Source organism: Colletotrichum abscissum (assembly GCF_030869225.1).
Source record: "Colletotrichum abscissum strain IMI 504890 chromosome Unknown Scaffold_12.1, whole genome shotgun sequence".
Classification (NCBI taxonomy): domain Eukaryota; kingdom Fungi; phylum Ascomycota; class Sordariomycetes; order Glomerellales; family Glomerellaceae; genus Colletotrichum; species Colletotrichum abscissum.
Window position 1 is genome coordinate 900,608 of NW_026850010.1, and position 16,725 is coordinate 917,332.

At 55.9% G+C, this 16,725-nt stretch overlaps 7 protein-coding genes across 7 annotated transcripts; 5 read left to right on the forward strand and 2 right to left on the reverse strand.

The window, feature by feature from the left end:
- Positions 1-2,581: 2,581 nt before the first annotated feature.
- On the forward strand, positions 2,582-5,101 carry CABS01_06025 (uncharacterized protein; the record flags this gene model as incomplete). The annotated part of the gene is made up of 1 exon (XM_060539392.1): positions 2,582-5,101. One exon carries the CDS (start codon positions 2,582-2,584, stop codon positions 5,099-5,101), a length of 2,520 nt encoding a protein of 839 aa, XP_060404787.1.
- A 274-nt stretch (positions 5,102-5,375) lies between these two features.
- Positions 5,376-5,474, forward strand: CABS01_06026 (uncharacterized protein; the record flags this gene model as incomplete). The annotated part of the gene is made up of 1 exon (XM_060539393.1): positions 5,376-5,474. One exon carries the CDS (start codon positions 5,376-5,378, stop codon positions 5,472-5,474), a length of 99 nt encoding a protein of 32 aa, XP_060404788.1.
- Positions 5,475-5,714: 240 nt separating this feature from the next.
- CABS01_06027 (uncharacterized protein) lies at positions 5,715-8,273 on the reverse strand (the record flags this gene model as incomplete). Its single annotated transcript, XM_060539394.1, has 1 exon — positions 5,715-8,273. The coding sequence occupies one exon, from the start codon at positions 8,271-8,273 to the stop codon at positions 5,715-5,717; it is 2,559 nt and encodes an 852-aa protein (XP_060404789.1).
- Positions 8,274-9,093: 820 nt separating this feature from the next.
- CABS01_06028 (uncharacterized protein) lies at positions 9,094-9,462 on the reverse strand (the record flags this gene model as incomplete). Its single annotated transcript, XM_060539395.1, has 1 exon — positions 9,094-9,462. One exon carries the CDS (start codon positions 9,460-9,462, stop codon positions 9,094-9,096), a length of 369 nt encoding a protein of 122 aa, XP_060404790.1.
- Positions 9,463-11,171: 1,709 nt separating this feature from the next.
- Positions 11,172-13,297, forward strand: CABS01_06029 (uncharacterized protein; the record flags this gene model as incomplete). The annotated part of the gene is made up of 5 exons (XM_060539396.1): positions 11,172-11,199; positions 11,315-11,445; positions 12,550-12,774; positions 12,935-13,069; positions 13,145-13,297. The coding sequence occupies 5 exons, from the start codon at positions 11,172-11,174 to the stop codon at positions 13,295-13,297; spliced, it is 672 nt and encodes a 223-aa protein (XP_060404791.1).
- Positions 13,298-14,444: 1,147 nt separating this feature from the next.
- Positions 14,445-14,681, forward strand: CABS01_06030 (uncharacterized protein; the record flags this gene model as incomplete). The annotated part of the gene is made up of 1 exon (XM_060539397.1): positions 14,445-14,681. One exon carries the CDS (start codon positions 14,445-14,447, stop codon positions 14,679-14,681), a length of 237 nt encoding a protein of 78 aa, XP_060404792.1.
- A 759-nt stretch (positions 14,682-15,440) lies between these two features.
- Positions 15,441-16,405, forward strand: CABS01_06031 (glutamine synthetase; the record flags this gene model as incomplete). The annotated part of the gene is made up of 2 exons (XM_060539398.1): positions 15,441-16,311; positions 16,368-16,405. The coding sequence occupies 2 exons, from the start codon at positions 15,441-15,443 to the stop codon at positions 16,403-16,405; spliced, it is 909 nt and encodes a 302-aa protein (XP_060404793.1).
- Between the last annotated feature and the right edge of the window lie 320 nt (positions 16,406-16,725).

The window sequence follows — 16,725 nt, forward strand, 5'->3', positions numbered from 1 at the left end:
CTGCTATTCATCTGTCGGCACATGCGAGGGAAGCTCCCAACACTCCCCGTTCTGTGGTTGTCGTTATGTCATCGGGCCAAGTTTGACAGGCGAGGGGTCGAGAAGGGGGAGATGGAAGGCTGTAAGTCGATAGGAAGAGAGTGATCCACAGTCGTCCCAAGTCTGCACGAAAGAAGCCTCCTGTAATTAGCCTTCGTGAAACCAGAGCAGGGGTGCCAGGTCCGGGGCGTTGGACGACATGACATCAGATGGAAGAATGGGGTGTGAGTGGGTGTCGTTCATGAGGGAAGAGGAAGGGAAAGAGGCGTGCAGTCAAACAATCAGGAGAGACCAGGTGCACGTGATCTGGGGTCTTTTTCGTGAAAACAATGAGGATCAATAGTCGTCTGGTACTAAGTGTGCGAGGGGTGAAGCCTGCAGGTATGGTAGGGGTGAAGTTGATGGAGGGTGGAAACACTATGAAAGTTGATTGGGAGGGTGGAGAATCCGCAGAGTCCAGAAGCCCTGGAATTGGAATCACTGGGAACATCTGGTCAGGGACAACATGAGAAGCCACATTCTACGGATCAAAATCAGGTACCCGTTGGATATATTCCGTACTGCAGTACCTTAGGACATAGAGAAAGGGGAGTTGGGACGAGGCTGAGTCTTTCCCCTTTGGAAAATCAGCTGAAACAGGAACAACCAGGTCAGGGGCCCTCACCGTGTTTGGGATGAAGTTGGCGTGGATGCCACTGGAGAAAGGCGCTGGCATCTTCAAACGGCCAAGTGGGACGCAGCCGCAACATTATATAAGCAGAACTGTACCAATGCCACTCCCGATTGGCTGTAATTCTCCGATGAGCACGGCGGCCAGGTCCGATTGATCCTCGACCCCCCGCGAAAATCATGCGCTATCGCTGCCATCCCTTCCTCCCCCGGCCCCCGTTCCTCCCGATTGCCCCGATTCTACCCCCGGCCCTTCCTAGCGCCGCTTCCAACTCCATCCCATCCAACGTCCCCCTTCTTCTGGGCACTCAAAGTGAACCTCAACTTCCTCCACCAACTTGCCCCTGAGCCTCCATCCAACATCTCCTTTCACCAAGCTGGTTCCCTGGACCGATCAAGCGAGCGATTCTTCTTTTCAAGCTTGATGCTATTGGATCAGAACATCGGACGGCGAGCAGAATTCGATATTGCCTGCTTCTATTCCTCCTCCCCATCCCCCTTACGGATAACACCCCTGAGCGAGAAGAAGTTTTTGCGCTCTGGAACCACTCCCTGAACCCGGCTTCCCATCTCCTTTGCTCTGCCCACTGTTTCCATCACTCAATGCTGGGGTTTCCTTCCTTGTTTTGATGTTTACAAATTCGAAATGTTGTCGTTTTGAGTGGGCCGAACAGACACGGCTCGGAGAAAAACGAAAGACGGCAGGACATAAACGGGCACTTGTAGATCACGAGATAACTAACGGGAGATCATTCTTGCTCCTGGACATTACACACATCATCAAGAAAACAGTACGACATCATCAAGTGATGAAAATTTGGATCTACACATACTGTTGCATTCTTGAACAACATCTCCTCATCTTCTCATGTTCCCATAAACTTAGTTATTGAGCTCCGCTCTTTCACCAACGTTTTGCACAGAAGACGCGCACGCCTTAAGAGTGTTAAGGTGTGATATAGGCTGTAACCTTCGGCCGAATCATCCTATTATGCACATCACCTCCGTCCAGAGCCCACAGACGTCGACGCCTACCCCCCGGCTATCCCACTCGCTGTCCCCCGTCATCCCGGTATGGCATCACGGCCTTTCACATCGCTTCTTAGCAAACGTCCACCGCCGCCCAGCCCCGTCCACCTACAAGATACTCCTCCCAGGCTGTCCAAGCATGGTGGTGATCCTCCACAGGGTAAATACTCCGCGGGCAAATACTCCATTCGCACCCCCCGGCCAAGAGCCGTCCTCCACTCCCCTCCACCCCGCGGGCCTGCCCCTCTCTTGGAATCGTAAACACCAGACGACGGTTAAGCTCATCCCCCTACCCTAGCCCCGCAGACAACCCGCTCTTCGACCGAACGTCTCACGATGTCTAACCCAAAGCGATGGCGAAGCCGTACTACCGTCAGGCTAACTCCAGTCTGGTTCAGGAGGCGTAGGTGAGGTGAGGTATCCGGACTGGATAACCCGATCTTTGGCAGTTCGAGAGCAACCCTGGTCCCCAGCATGGAGGAGCAAGCATCCATCTGGACTAACATGGTCTTTTGGAAGGTCGAAGGCGGGAGGCAAGAGGCAAGAAAGAACGTTTAAAGAAGGCCTCGTTTCCCGTCTCTGGAACGGAATTCTTGTTTCTCTCCAGCCTCATCGCTCTGCATTCTTTGGTGATTCATTTGCCAGTTTCTTTCTTTTCGCTTCCTTCTTTTCCAACAGCATCCTGTCATTCTCTTCTCGGTGCTAGTCGCCCAGCTCCCTTGAAGGGCCTTGCTTCAGTCCATTCCTTCATCACCAACGATCCAAACGAAACCAAACACGAACTCCATCCAACTTGCAAACACTTTAGCAATCCGCTAGCTTCACGATCTTTTCAGCAGACAACATGTTGCTCAAGTCAGCCGCTCTCGTCTGCCTCCTGGCTGAGCTCGGTCTCGCGCGCCATCACCAGCACCCCAAGCGCCAGGTCGCACCCTCCCCGATCCTGTCGAGCATCAGCATCCCGCCCCCTCCCTCGACGGGAACTGGCGCTGCCGGCGCCGCCCCCGGTACGGGTGGTCCGACGGGCATCTTCCTCAACACCTCGATCCCCGTCGCCACCCCTCAGGTCACGACCCTCACCGAGGTAGCAACCGTCACCTCTACCCTCGAGAACAATGCCACCGTCACCGAGGTCATCACCACCGAGCGCACCGTTACCGCTTCCGCCCCCGCCGTCATCCAGCAGCCCCAGATCATCATCATCTCCCAGGTCACCTTCTTCCAGTTCATCTCCGCCCTCGGTGGCGCCCCTCCCGCCGTTCAGCAGGGTGAGCAGGGCGGCTTCGTCGTCGGCGGCCAGCAGTTTGGCCAGTTCCAGTCCGCCTGCAGCGCCGCCTGTGGTATGCAGTTCACCCAGTGCCAGAGTATCGCCGGACAGAACTTTGCCATCTCCCAGTGCCAGACCCAGCTTGTCAACTGCCAGAACGCCGCAAAGACCGCCACCGTCACCGTCTCCGTGCCCGTGACTGTCACCCAGACCGTCATCCTTCCGAGCGGCCCAGTCTCTGGAGGAAGCAGCCTGCCCTCTGCCACGCTCGAGAACGGCGGCTCCGTCATTGCCACCACCACTCTGCCCCCTGACTCTGGCGCCACCATCGGATCCGGAGGCGTCAGCTTCGTCACCGTCCCCGCTACCCCTGCTGCTCCTCCTTCCCAGACGCCCGCTGCCCCTGAGACCCAGGTCTTGACCACCACTCTCCCGGCCAACCCCGACTCGCCCTCCGGCTCCCCCATCGTCTCCGTGATCACCATCACCCGCCAGCCCGGTTCTGAGCCCTCCGTCACCGGCGGTGCCTCCGAGCAAGCCGGCTCCGTCGAGACCTCCGCAGTCGTTTCCACCCTTCCTCCCCAGTCCGAGGGCGGCGCCCCCGTCGTTTCCACCATCTACATCACCAAGACTGCCGGTGTTCCTGTTGCTTCCGGCACGGCTGTCAGCTCCGTTGACGCAATTGCCAGCGGCTCCGTCCAGACCTCTGCCGTCGTGTCGACCCTCCCTCCCAAGTCCGAGGGCGGCGCACCCATCGTCTCGACCATCTACATCACTAGAACCGGCGGTGGCGATATCCCTGCTGCTTCCGGTACCGCAGTCAGCTCCGTCGATGCCGTTGCTTCCTCAGCTGTCATCACCACTCTCCCCGCCCAGTCCGAGGGAGGTCAGCCCATCGTCTCGACGATCTACGTCACTGCCCAGCCTCCCGCTCCCTCCAACGAGCCCGGTGCCTCCGGACAGGGCGGCGAGGTCGTCACTTCTGCCATTGAGACCACCCTTCCTCCCCAGAGCGCCGGCGGCTCCGCCATCGTCAGCACCGTCTACGTGACCGCCACCGTGTCTGGAGGTGTCCCCGTCGCCTCCGGAACGGCCGTCAGCTCCGTCGATGCAGTCGCCAGCTCCTCTGCCGTCGTGACCACTCTGCCCGCCCAGTCCGAGGGAGGTCAGCCCATCGTCTCAACCATCTACGTCACCGCTCAACCCCCTCAGCCTACTGGCGGTAACGGCAACGGCAACGAAGGTGGCGCGGCCTCAGAGCAGGGCGGCGAGGTCGTCACCTCTGCCATTGAGACCACCCTTCCTCCCCAGAGCGCCGGCGGCTCCGCCATCATCAGCACAGTCTACGTGGCCGCCACCGTCCCCGCGGCCTCGGCCTCCGCTTCCGCATCCATCTCCCGCCCAGCTGAGCCCCCCCGCCCCAACGAGCCCAAGACCTCCGTCATTACAATGACCCTCGCGCCTCCCTCCGGCTCCCCCGTCATCTCCCTTGTCACAGTCACAATCCAGCCCACCGCAGGCCCCTCGGGCTCCGGCTCACCCCCGGCCCAGACTGAGGTCGTCACCTCCGCCCTGACATCCACCATCCCCGCCGAGGGCACCACCCCGCCCCGCGTGACAACAGTCTACGTGACCGCCCAGCCTCCCGCCCCAACCTCCGCTCCCGCCCCTCCCCGCGTCGTCACAGTCACAGTCGGCTCCCTCACCGGCGTCGTCACAATCAGCGACGCAGCCCAGAGCTCCGCCTCCGGCACCACCATCGCCTCGGCTCTCCCCAGCGCCGGTGCGGGCGGTAACACCGGTGGCAACGGAGGCAGCGGCGGCAACGGCGGAAGCAACAACGGCGGCAGCGGTAACGGTGGAAGCGGCGGCAACGGAGGCAGCGTCGGCGGCGAGAGCGGCGGAAGCTGCCCCTCAGCCGCGCCCGTCACCGTCACCGTCAGCGCGTGCCCCACCGCTCCCGTCACCTCCGTCCTGACCCAGACCGTCTCGGTCGTGCCCACGTCCACCCCGGCTGCCGCCAAGCGCGCCGAGGAGGGCAAGCGCGACGCCGTCTACCACCCCCGCCGCCACGGCCACGCCTTTGGCTTCTGGTAAACAGAACGCGGGTGGTGGTAAGTTTGAGTGAGAAGAAGAAGACGAGGAAGAGAATAGCTGTGGCGGTTGAACAGAAAGATGAAGCCTGGCAGGAACGCTAGCCGCTTGTCGAGTATGATTAACCCTGGCACACATTTCTTCCTCTTCTCTGATTTCCTCTCACTCTCAAAACGACATCATGGGATATCAAGTCAAACCAACAAAAAAAGATGACATTGAGAAAAAAAATCAACCAAAAAAAAATGGGAATGGCAAAAAAGGGTTCGTTCTGCACATGATACAGATGAGATCGATTGCCTCTTGGCAGACAGCTGTGCTGGGTTCTGGCCGGAGCAAACGGAAACGCAAAGATTGTTTGGACGGTTTTGGGTGAAAAGGGTTCATGGATTGGAGCATCATTCTTCTTTGGGTTTTTGTGTCTTTTCTTCTTCTTCTTGCATTGTACATTGTTTCTGTCCGTTTCTAGAGTAGATAGGGCCAGGTCCCAATAACGGTCGATATCCCACGAATGTCAAAAGGATGCCACAACACTCCCGTTCCAAAATTCTTCCATGCGGTGTGATGCGAATGCAGATGGCCATATTTCCTCCAAAATGCGAGTAATCGTGCTGCACTACTCATCTGATCCGCCTTCAATTGGATCCCCGTCATAATCAGGTAGCCCTCGGATATTGGCACGTCCATCCTCGGCCTTCTTCTTTCTCGATCTGCCCTTGGGCCTACCCCTTTTCTTGGAAACTTCATTCACGCTCAGGGGCAAAACTGGTCTAGGGTCTCGGCTTGATGAGCAGGCTAGTCTCCCGACAAAGGTTTTTGGCTTGGCAAACCTTTGCCCCACGTTTTCGCTCAAGTCAGAGTTGGATGGTTGTGCAATCATTGACATAGAGTCCGTTATCTGCGTGAGAGCAACTTCAGATGTCAGAGACTCTGTTCCGGATTGGGGTATGATTGAGTCCGAATCTTCTGCTATAAAGGAGCCTGCGATGTTTGTGTCAGTGGTTTGATATTGGCTATGCTCTAATTCACAGTCTACGAGATCTCCACGGATAGCCATGTCTGTCTGGCCAGCCTTTAGAGAAGATCCCAGCGATGCCGGATTCAGAGCGCCCTTATGTTGGTGTTGAAGCATCTTGTGTGGTGCAAGTTCTTTGGAGGCAAAGGCCGAGATGGGAACCACAGAAGGTTGGTAGTAGTCGCCAGCGGAGCTGCTCGATGGCCGTAAGTCTCGTGCAGCTTCCTTGAGCGACTCTTTGAAAGCAATGTCTTCATCTTTTTCGACGTCTTCGCCGAATATGAAGCTCATCCACTCTGTATCCATGTCTACTTTATCTGAGCCTGGCACCGATATAGCATTTCCGGCATCTGTATCTAGTGTCTGAGGAAGGAAAATTGAGGTTTCGACTTCCTCATTTTCTTCATCGGTAGGCCTCAAGTTTTGCTCACTTGGTTCTTGCTTGTTCAGAGTTGGTTTATCCTCGCTATCCGACTCAAACATGGGCGGTAGCTGTCGAGGCTGCGCATAGTGGCCATCGTCTGAGCAGGATTCTGCATGCGCGAGGGATGTGTCTTCGGAAAGTCCCTCTTTATCGTTGTAAAGGTCACCTCTCGGTCGACCAGCTGATAGAGTGGATGATATGATCGGCAGCAGAGGTGATGAGGATCGCATCTTCTCTGCAGTGGCTCTTGGTTGGCCATCATTCTTGATAGAGGTGCCAAAGCGCTTGTACTGGCCAGTTTCCATACTGTCCTGCGCCCTGTCATCCAAAGAAAAGTCCGTAAATGTGCTCATCGGGGGGTGGTCGAATCTCGAATCATGGACCACCGAGCTGCTTGAAATGAGGATGTTGCTGACTCCGGGACTGATCTTGACGATCTTGCGACTTGCACTAGAATCTTTCTCGAATGGGCTTTTTGTTTGATCTTCATGAGACTCGATCATCTTTTGCCATCGCTGGTTCTCACTGCATTCCGATGGCGCAACTTCTTGCATTGGGTTGCGACCGACCTGACCAATGGTGCTCCCAAACATTTCGGACGCTGGTTTCCCTGATCTCTCAAGCATTACAAGCTGGCTCAGTCGTCGAGGCACAGGATGATGTACCCTGGATGGAGATGATTCAACAAGTAATGACCGACCTTCCTTTTGTAAACGCTCAAGTCGGCTCGGTTCCTTTGGCAAACGCTCAAGTCGGGTTGGGTACCTATATGCTTTGAGCGACATCGAGGCGCGCGGAGGATTTCCGCGGCACGCAGCACTCTGTCCATGCTTTCGCTGTGTCGAAGATATTGTTTCGGACACTGGCAAAGCTCTCTGGCCTCGCAATCCTGGAGGACCATAATCCTGCGCAGAGAATTGAGACGAGGTTTGGACAAAGTATTCCGACTGTCGTAAGCTTTTCGACTGGGTCGCAGTTCTGGGAAGACGATTCTGAGAGCTTTTTGCCGTGATCTGACTTCCTCCGCTGTATCGAATATCCTCACTGCCGATTCTGATCCGGACGTCTTTGTCTCCGCCTTGCGTGCTAATGTAGCTTGTAGCTTTGCCTTGTAGTGGTCTCCTTCCATTTCCGTTCTGCTCCCAGAAGAAGCCAGATTGACCCTCAGGATGCTTGTTGCGAAAGCCCCAGATCTGGCGTCCTTTTGAGCTGCTAGCTCCCGAGAAATGCAGAGGTAGCGACTTTTGGACATTGATCCCAGCCCAGTCGCCTTTTTGTAGCAAACGGTGTCTCTTCGCATCCAAGAGCTCAGGGTCATACTCAGGAAGCTTTCGTTTCTTGGTAGCATGCTGTGAGCGAGGCTCTTGTAGAATGCCGTGGCCTCCTGCGACTAGAGGTTCCTTCCGCACATGCTGCCCTGGCGACATCAACAGACGGTGATCCTGAGGAACATTGTGCTGGTTCTTCTGGTCGTATTGGCGGTGCTGGCTGTGCCGGTGTTGCTGGTGCTGTTGGAAGTGCGGCGAATTTTGTGATGGAACTGTAGAGAGGCGCTTCATAGGATATGTCGAAGAATTGGCCTGCTGAGAGAAAAAGGAAATAGAGTCGAAGCCGGGCTTGGGAGGACCGTGAAGCCCCGAGCGAGCTTTTGCGAAGTACTGTTTTTGTTTAGCGATCTCCGGTTTCCAGCCCTTCCCTCGAGAATGTCGAGCCAAAGCTCCCTCGGTCCAGTTCATGGTATGAGCACGGCGGGAGAAGATGGGTTGCTAGCGTCAGTGAGGGATGAAGAGTTGATTCGTATAGCAGGCAAATGAATCCAGAAATCACAGCATGAAGCAAAGATGTTTGGTGCAGCCCTCCGTTCTTCCAATCAAGGTATCTTAGGTTGTTCAAAATCATCCTTGGACAAACCTAAGGGAGCTCCAGCAGACAAGCGCGATTTCCTAAATTGAAATATTCTGTATTGCTCTTTCCTAAGCCGATTGTACCTAGGTATACCCATATCATGTGATTTGCGTTTGTTGCTCCTGCCTGCAAAAAAGCAGAAAATGCTCCTGCATTCAAAGAAGCAAAAAGGGCAACAGCGAGCAAACCAAAGACAGGAAGTCGCGATTGCTGTTGCAGTTGCCGCCTCAACGAATACAAAACGACCCCTATTTTCTGGTACAGTACGAATGCAGTGATTCTCACCATCTGTGCACTGGCGCAAATCCACTCTTTCCCACCCCATCCTGCAGGCGGAAGAATTTAAGAAAGCAGACGGGAAGGAAGGGCACACCCACTCGGTGCTTTCCATTGTTGGGTCTGGGCAGCCAAGGCTCAAGCAGTCTCGTTGGATGCGGCGCCTCGCCTTGCCCTGCGCTTTCAGGCACGCCGCACATTGCGGGCGCGCTGTGACACATCAAAGTCATCCTCCACCCTCCACTTGGTCCCTTGGATCGTGGATATCCTCCATGCAAGTTCCAGAACGCCCTCCCGTCTTATCTCCCACCGCTTGGCCCGGAACGATACTCCGAAAATAACCACTGACCGCCGTCGGCCGAACACGAGTCTGACTCAACCCGGCTCTGGCAACGGTGTCGACTGCGCCTTGCTGTGGGCTCGTGTCGCGTCGCCATGCACACACGTCCTCGGCCTCTCCATGTGGCGCTTGCCAGTACCGAGACGCACTCCGTACCCCCCCTGAGGAATACGCAACTGGTCCCAGAAGAACCGACTGGCTTGTGAGAAAGACACTCCCGATTCCCGATTCCGGTTCCCCACGTCGTAGTCGAAATTGAGGTTCAGGCCCAGCCCGACACTTGTCGTGGCCGACGTCACGGAAGCGGTCTTTGTCTCCCGGCCCTGCTTTCCCGGCTGCCTCTTGCAGTCTCCAAGATCTCCTGAAAGACATCGCACCGGAACCCATGATGGTATCGCCGCCATTCTGGGTCGGCTTCCCCTAATCGACCATGCCAAAGACGTCATTTTTGACCTCGTGAGACTCTCGATCGGGGGCCCTGACATGCCTCGCCCAGGTGCCCCGGCAGTGTTCAGCCAAGTCCCGATCGTGGCGGGTGGCAGCCGACCAATGAGAGAATTACTGTGTGTCAACGCCGACCACTCAGCGACGAGACCGGCGAATTCTCGTTGTTCGTAGAGTTCGGACGATGGGAAATGACGGCTTTTCGCATGCGATTGAAGGGAAAAAGTCGACGACGAAAACCAGCGAGATCGTGGTTGAAAACGAGAGAGGGTTGGACTTCGCAGGCGGTCGGTCGAGATGGGTCTGGTCCATGGACTGCCGGTGTGGGATGCGGACATCGAATGTCGTCGGAGCAGCCGACCGCAAAAGTCTTGGGCCGTGGTGGTGCTGCCGTGCCTCCTTTGCCGGCCGTTGCCGCTGCTCCTCTTTGCCCGGTCTCGGCGACCTGGTAGACGAGCCGATTCTGCAGAGTCCTGGTCAATTAACGAGAGGAACACCACACAACCGATTCATCCACACTCCTCCCCCATCCCCGCCGGGCCGGCGCCCAAACCCAACATGGCTGCTCCATCCACATTTTCCAGAATCCAACATTGCGGCACTAGCCCTTGGGTTGGGACCCAAACAGCAATTGTCCGCCGTGGACGGGGTACCTCTGACTGCACCTCATGTTCGCAGCGTCCCCATGTCACCGCCGCGGCTCTCCACCGAGTAAGCTTGTCAGCTGCCACACACTTCACCGAGGTCAACGACACCCCGTGAAGTTACACATCGTTGCCCGTCAACTGGAGTCGCGAATAGCAAGAGAGGGAAAGGTGCTTAGCAGCCTAGGGCACTACGATAGCTGAGGAGCTTCTCGAGAGATTAATGCCAGTCTTTAAGGAGACCTTGGAACCGACACGGCTCCTGAGAGAATTCAATTATTCTGCACTTGCGCTTCGACCAATCAGCGCCCAACGATAAGCCCTCAATGCAAAATGCACCATCCCCCACTAGCGTCCCACACTTGATGCTTTGGAGACACCCGAGATGGAGGTCTCCTGCAGGTCACATCTGGAGATCCAGTTCCATAATGGAATCATCAAAGTTTTACCTGAAGTTTGTCTAGGAGCGGCAATGGTTTCCCAGAATACATTCAGCATACAGCCTGAATCAACCGTGGTGGACGAGTGAGATGTTGGGACGGACTATCCATATGGATATGCTGAGGGGTAATCGTGTATCCGGCGATGGGACGGAGGTACCACAGTCCTACGAATACCCTGCCGAGAGCAAAAATTGCGGGGGAGCCCGACTTTGATACGCCGTATCATAATCAGAAGAAGAACGTGTGTGATATGGCCGACTGGAGACCGACTGAACATGCGACGAATGGACAGCATGCCGTTCCTCCAGCTACGTCTTACGGGAGGGGCTATGGACAAGGAAGAAGCAGAGAATCCAGCCTTCTTCTCGCGGTCCACTCCAGCTTTGTGCATCCTGCAGTGTCCAAGACGTTTGGGCTGCATATCAGCCAGATATTCACTCAGGTCTTGCAGGGACGGGTCACGGCAGGCCATGTGGATTGGGTATCCCTCCGAAGATAGCTTCGACATGGTCGATTCGTGGAGCAAAAGCTTGGGGGTTCCTTGGGGGTTCGCTGACGAAAACACCATCGAATATTGGCCGGATGGACAAGTCGACTAGTGATTCCGAAGGTTTGGGCTCAGCAAGATGACCATCCCGCTGTCGGAGAGAAGTTGCGATATGGGGTTTCCCCCGAACTCCCCCCAAATGACTCGGGCCTGGTTGTAAACACACCGTCGCTCACAGGATACCGACAAGAAGCCATCGCACTGACCACAGATCTGACCTTTGGAGCGCATCTGGTCCAGAGCAACAACACACCCCACCTTTTGCCCCTCGCCGCCGCATTATGGGTCGACAGGCTCGATAGCCTTGTGGTGGGATATGTGATGGCTTTATCTGGGACCAGTCCAACTTGGGAGTCACGATGACACAGAGGTACAGATACCTTGGAGAATGAATAAGGGTCGCCGGGATATACCCCCACCAAGGGGTTACAGACTCGTACAAGGAGACGCACAAAGACCAAGACAATCAACGTTGAGGGCCGTCAAGATATTGCTACCGGGAGGCGGGCAAAATTTTCATGAGACAACCATCTGCACGACGTAGGCGGAAGCTATGCCAACGACAGGACGAAGGAAGCAACTCCTCGAGGATGGGTGTCTTTCCTGCGCCGCGGGCAAGCATAGCCATGGCAAGGGTTGGAGATTGATGATGATAGGGGAATTAGCGCAAGTGCGCGCGTCGCCGTGCCGCGACAAGTTGCGCCGGCGGAACCTGAAGAGATTTGTGCGATGGAAAGGACGTTACGATCCTGGGGCCGGTGAGGGTGTGAGACTCTGAGTGGCTGGTGCGCGGTGTATCGTCATCCTGGGACCTAGGGTCCTTTGGCGGGGAAACTGGGAAAGTCGACTCGAGGGAAAGGTCGTCAAGCTGACGAGATTTTGGAAAGTTGAGGTACCTGACGACACCCCCCAAAGCTGACCGGAAGAGTTCAGTGCCATCCCAAGGAAATTCCGCGCCAGGAATATGCACGCTGTCGCAATATGGCCATGCGATCGTCGGCGTGGAACCCGAGCAACCAAGTTGCAAGCGACGCTACTTTACCTCGGGGTATTCAGAACCGCCCAGCAAGCCATTCGCGGAGCCCGCACCGGTTCTAGGAGGCGCTCTAGTTAGGTAGGCCCGCGGGATTTACGACGACGAGAGTTTATTGGAATTCAACGCAGTCTCCTTTCCGTTCTGGAAGCGAGGTTCAGACGAAACGCGGCCTTACGAAAAATCGACTGGCCGCCTACTCATCAGCGGCCGTTTTTGGGCATCAGAGTTCCAGGACCCTTTTATCGAAAGCGGTCTGGAACGGGACCTACTCTAAGACCTGGAATATCTCTCCTTGGGCTTCCGGCCTGTCTCCGAAAGGCGGATGCCACAGCCACAGCCACCGTGAGCAGCGCTACATACACTGACAGCGACAATAGTGTAGGTACTCTGTAAGACTGTGCCTCAAGGATAAGAGGAGCGGCGCCAGCGACCCGACAGCGGCGGCGAGGGCGAAGGCGATGGGCACGGCGGCGGGCGACAGTGCACACGAGCACCCCAAAGATCCAAGGATAGAAACAGCGGACAGCGGACCGACGGACGTGGGCCTCGTAAATGACATGTATCGGTACGTGCCCCGCGTTGTGGCACGGTGGCTCCTGTGGGTGAGAGGTACCTGCTTGGTCCTTGAATCGCCAGTGACGATACCTTGCTCTATCTCTGGCTGGGTCTTTACAGTCCGGTTTGCCGCACCCGTTTATTACTCGGTATACCTGCAATTTTTCTTGTTGTCTGTAGCCTGTAGGAAACCTGGATACAAAGTAGCGATTTCTCGAGGTGGTCATTGTTGGGTCGGTGGTCGCAGCTGCAGCAGCTAGTCGCAGATACTGCCGCAAGGGCGGTGCCGGGCGGCCTCTGAGTGGCTCGTCAACGGGCTACTGGGCGCACGTCGAAGTCATCGTCACACATTTTGATCAGTGATTTTCATACTTATCAGTCTTGGAGACTAGGGTTGACAGAACAAAACCACCCAAGTGGAAGCGGAAGAGGAGTTTCCCAGGGGCCATTTACGGAGAAGAGGAAGTTGACGATACCTCTAGAGGTGAAAGGTCCGCCCGTCGCATTTCCGTTTCCCACGGAGACTTGATGCCGGTGGTAGAGGACCGCGGGGCCGTAGCCAGGCAGTAGGGATACTTGAGAGACGTCTGATAGTGGCAGACGGGAGTGGTGGTGCAGCACAGAAAGGCAGGTTAAAGGGCGGGAAATGTGTGGGTGAAGAGGGTGTTCTGGGTTCGGGCAAAGTACCTGGACATTGTCGTCGTGGGACGCTGGGAACCGAATCAGAATTGGCATGTATCTGTGGTCCCCCAAACTCTGGGCTGGCGGACGAATGGGAGGGCACATGTTTCCGGGGCCACACCCCACCAGCCCACCCCTCTCACCCCACCGCAATCGATACCAGAAGCCAGAACCAGCCATACCCCTGCCGCCGTCATGGGCAAGCACTGGCAGGCCTTATCTTGGGCTGAAGGACCAAAGAGGGACCCTCGAGAGACCTCGAGAGACCTAGACAAGAGCCAAAAGTTACGGTTCTGTACCGGTTGTACATGAGCTTTCCTCGCCGACAGGGCCGGTCGTCTGCGAAACATCTGAGGTATCTCGACGGTACCTTGCAGATTGCTGGCAGCACCAGCAAAAAATAGAGCATCGAGCGAACTGGACTGCCTCTTTCTCACTCAAATCTGTCTCTCCCACCAGCGCCCGCGCCTGCCTTCCTTGCCGGACGACAGACAGAGGAAAACATAAAACCCTCAACCGCCCGCTTCGACTGCTCTTATCGTACCTGCTCTTTACTTTTCCACATCCTATCCCTCTATTCCTCCCGTTACAGTCCTATAGATCATTTGATCTCTACTGCTCGAACCTTTTCCTGATCTCCAAATTGGACCTTGTTCTTTTTCCCGTTTTTATCACATCACACACACAACCGCAAAAATGGTAAGTCCCAAACTCTGCCCCACCACGTCATGCTACCTATCGCGACCTGAGTGCTGGCGTTATGCTGTTCTCTCGAGTCACGATGCTGGATACCCAAAATCGAAGGAAGAAGAAGAAGAGGATCACAGTTACTAACACGTCTTTTCTCTCCAGGCGACAGAAGCTGCCTTCACTTCCAGGCCCGAGACCGTGAGATTACACCAACATACCCGGTGCTGAGCTTGGTGTAGCTGGAGTTCACTTCCAGCCGTCAGCTTTGCGCAAATCGAATAAGCAATCATGCTGACCCATCGAATAGTTGGCCAAGTACCTCAAGCTTGACCAGAAGGGCTCAATTATGGCCGAGTACATCTGGATCGACGCTGATGGCGAGACCCGTTCCAAGTCGAGGGTACGTTCACACAACAACCACCTTGTCTTTCTTATCCCCTCCTTTGGCTTTTTCATATTTTCCCCGGGCCCTTCGTGGTGCTCCAGACGCTCTAGCCCGCTATTCCACCGGAAAATGTCACTCACCCAGCCCTTTCCTGTTGCGATGCGACACAGTTTGAGATGGCTCATGCCTTCACTCTGACATCTGTGTCGACGGTTGCATCAACGGAAAAGCTGGGGCAGCGGGTCGTCTTGCTCTGGATTCATCCCCTACGGGATGTCTCCGACTTCCGGCTGGGAATAGCGGGCAAAAAGCTGTGGGCGGGTGAGCAAGCGGCAGCAGATGCGGCGGCGACATGCACTGGGGCTTGGCGGGGGTCAAAACACACACCACCTGCCCCTCCAGTGCGCATTTCTGGTGGTGGGTGGTACGTACCTGTTCCTGCTGCTTTGGTCTTGGTCTCTTCTTTCGAGGGCCACGGCCGGACTGGCTGAAAGGATTCGATTACGACTCGATCCTGCAAGGAACCCCCCCCCCACGTCCGCCTGGCTCCAAGTCTTTTTTTTGCCTTGCCTACAGCTGCAGGGTTGAACGCCGCAGCTCGGGTATTGGAGGTCTTGCGAGTTGCTGCCGCATCATCAGTCCCCTCCCCCTTTTGCCCGTCGGCGCGTCTTCGGTAAACCGGTTGGCCAGCCGCCGGCCGAGGGTCGTTACTGTTCTCCACGCAATGGCCACGATCTCCAATGGGGCCACTGGGGGGTAGCTCCGCCAGGCATCGTCAGCCTGACGGCAAGGCGCGGCGCATGATGTCAGCCTTGATAGCCAAGATGGCTCACGAGTTCACCCGCGCATGCCTCTATTCGCAGTTACATCATAGCGCCATCTATTATCATCACGTAGCTAACAAATTTGCCTCCATAGACTCTCAAGGAGAAGGAGTACACCCCCGAGGACCTTCCTATGTGGAACTTTGATGGTTCCTCCACCAACCAGGCTCCCGGCGACAACTCTGATGTCTACCTGAAGCCCGTTGCTGTCTTCCCCGACCCATTCCGTGGATCTCCCAACATCCTCGTCCTCTCCGAATGCTGGAACGCCGATGGCACCCCCAATAAGTACAACTACAGACATGAGTGCGCCAAGTTGATGGAGGCTCACGCCGCTCACGAGCCCTGGTTCGGTCTCGAGCAGGAGTACACTCTGCTCGACCTCAGCAACCGCCCCTTCGGCTGGCCCGCTAACGGCTTCCCTGCTCCCCAGGGCCCCTACTACTGCGGTGTTGGTGCCGGCAAGGTCGTCCAGCGCGACATCGTCGACGCCCACTACAAGGCCTGCCTGTACTCTGGCATCAAGATCTCTGGTACCAACGCCGAGGTTATGCCCGCCCAGTGGGAGTATCAGGTCGGTCCCTGCACCGGCATTGAGATGGGTGACCACCTCTGGCTGGCTCGCTTCCTCCTGGCCCGCATTGCCGAGGAGTTCGGCGCCAAGGTCTCCGTTGAGCCCAAGCCCATCCCCGGTGACTGGAACGGTGCCGGTCTCCACTCTAACTTCTCCTCTAAGGAGATGCGTGTTGAGGGTGGCATGAAGCACATCGAGGCTGCCATCAAGAAGCTTGAGGGTCGTCACAAGGAGCACATTGCCGTCTACGGTGAGGGCAACGAGAAGCGTCTCACTGGCCGCCACGAGACCGGCTCCATCGATTCGTTCTCTTACGGAGTTGCCAACCGTGGTGCTTCTATTCGTATCCCCAGAGAGTGCGCCCAGAAGGGCTACGGCTACTTCGAGGATCGCCGCCCCGCCTCAAATGCCGACCCCTACAGAATTACTGGTACGTTAACACTCACACAAATGCACATCGCTACAGCAAGCTAATTCCCTTCATAGGTATTCTGATGGAGACTATTTACGGTTCTGCCGAGTAAAGGGGAGATTGAAAAAGAGAGGATGGTATACCCTAGTTCAAGCGACGACAAGTCGTATTGAATATGCTTTTATCAGCGTGTCAAATAGATCAGACAAGGTCATTACGGGTCAATGAGGATTCAAACAAGGTTCAAACAAACAAAAAAAAACACATATTGCCATACTCTTCTGCAAAGACAAACGCGAAGATCCATTTTTGAATTGCAACTACCGCAAGACGTCATTCAAGCTATGCACGGAGGACTTACGGAAGATAGCTGAAACACGCTGCTCCCCTCCGTTTTCGCAGTCCTTTTTTTACACCCCCCCACCGTCTCAG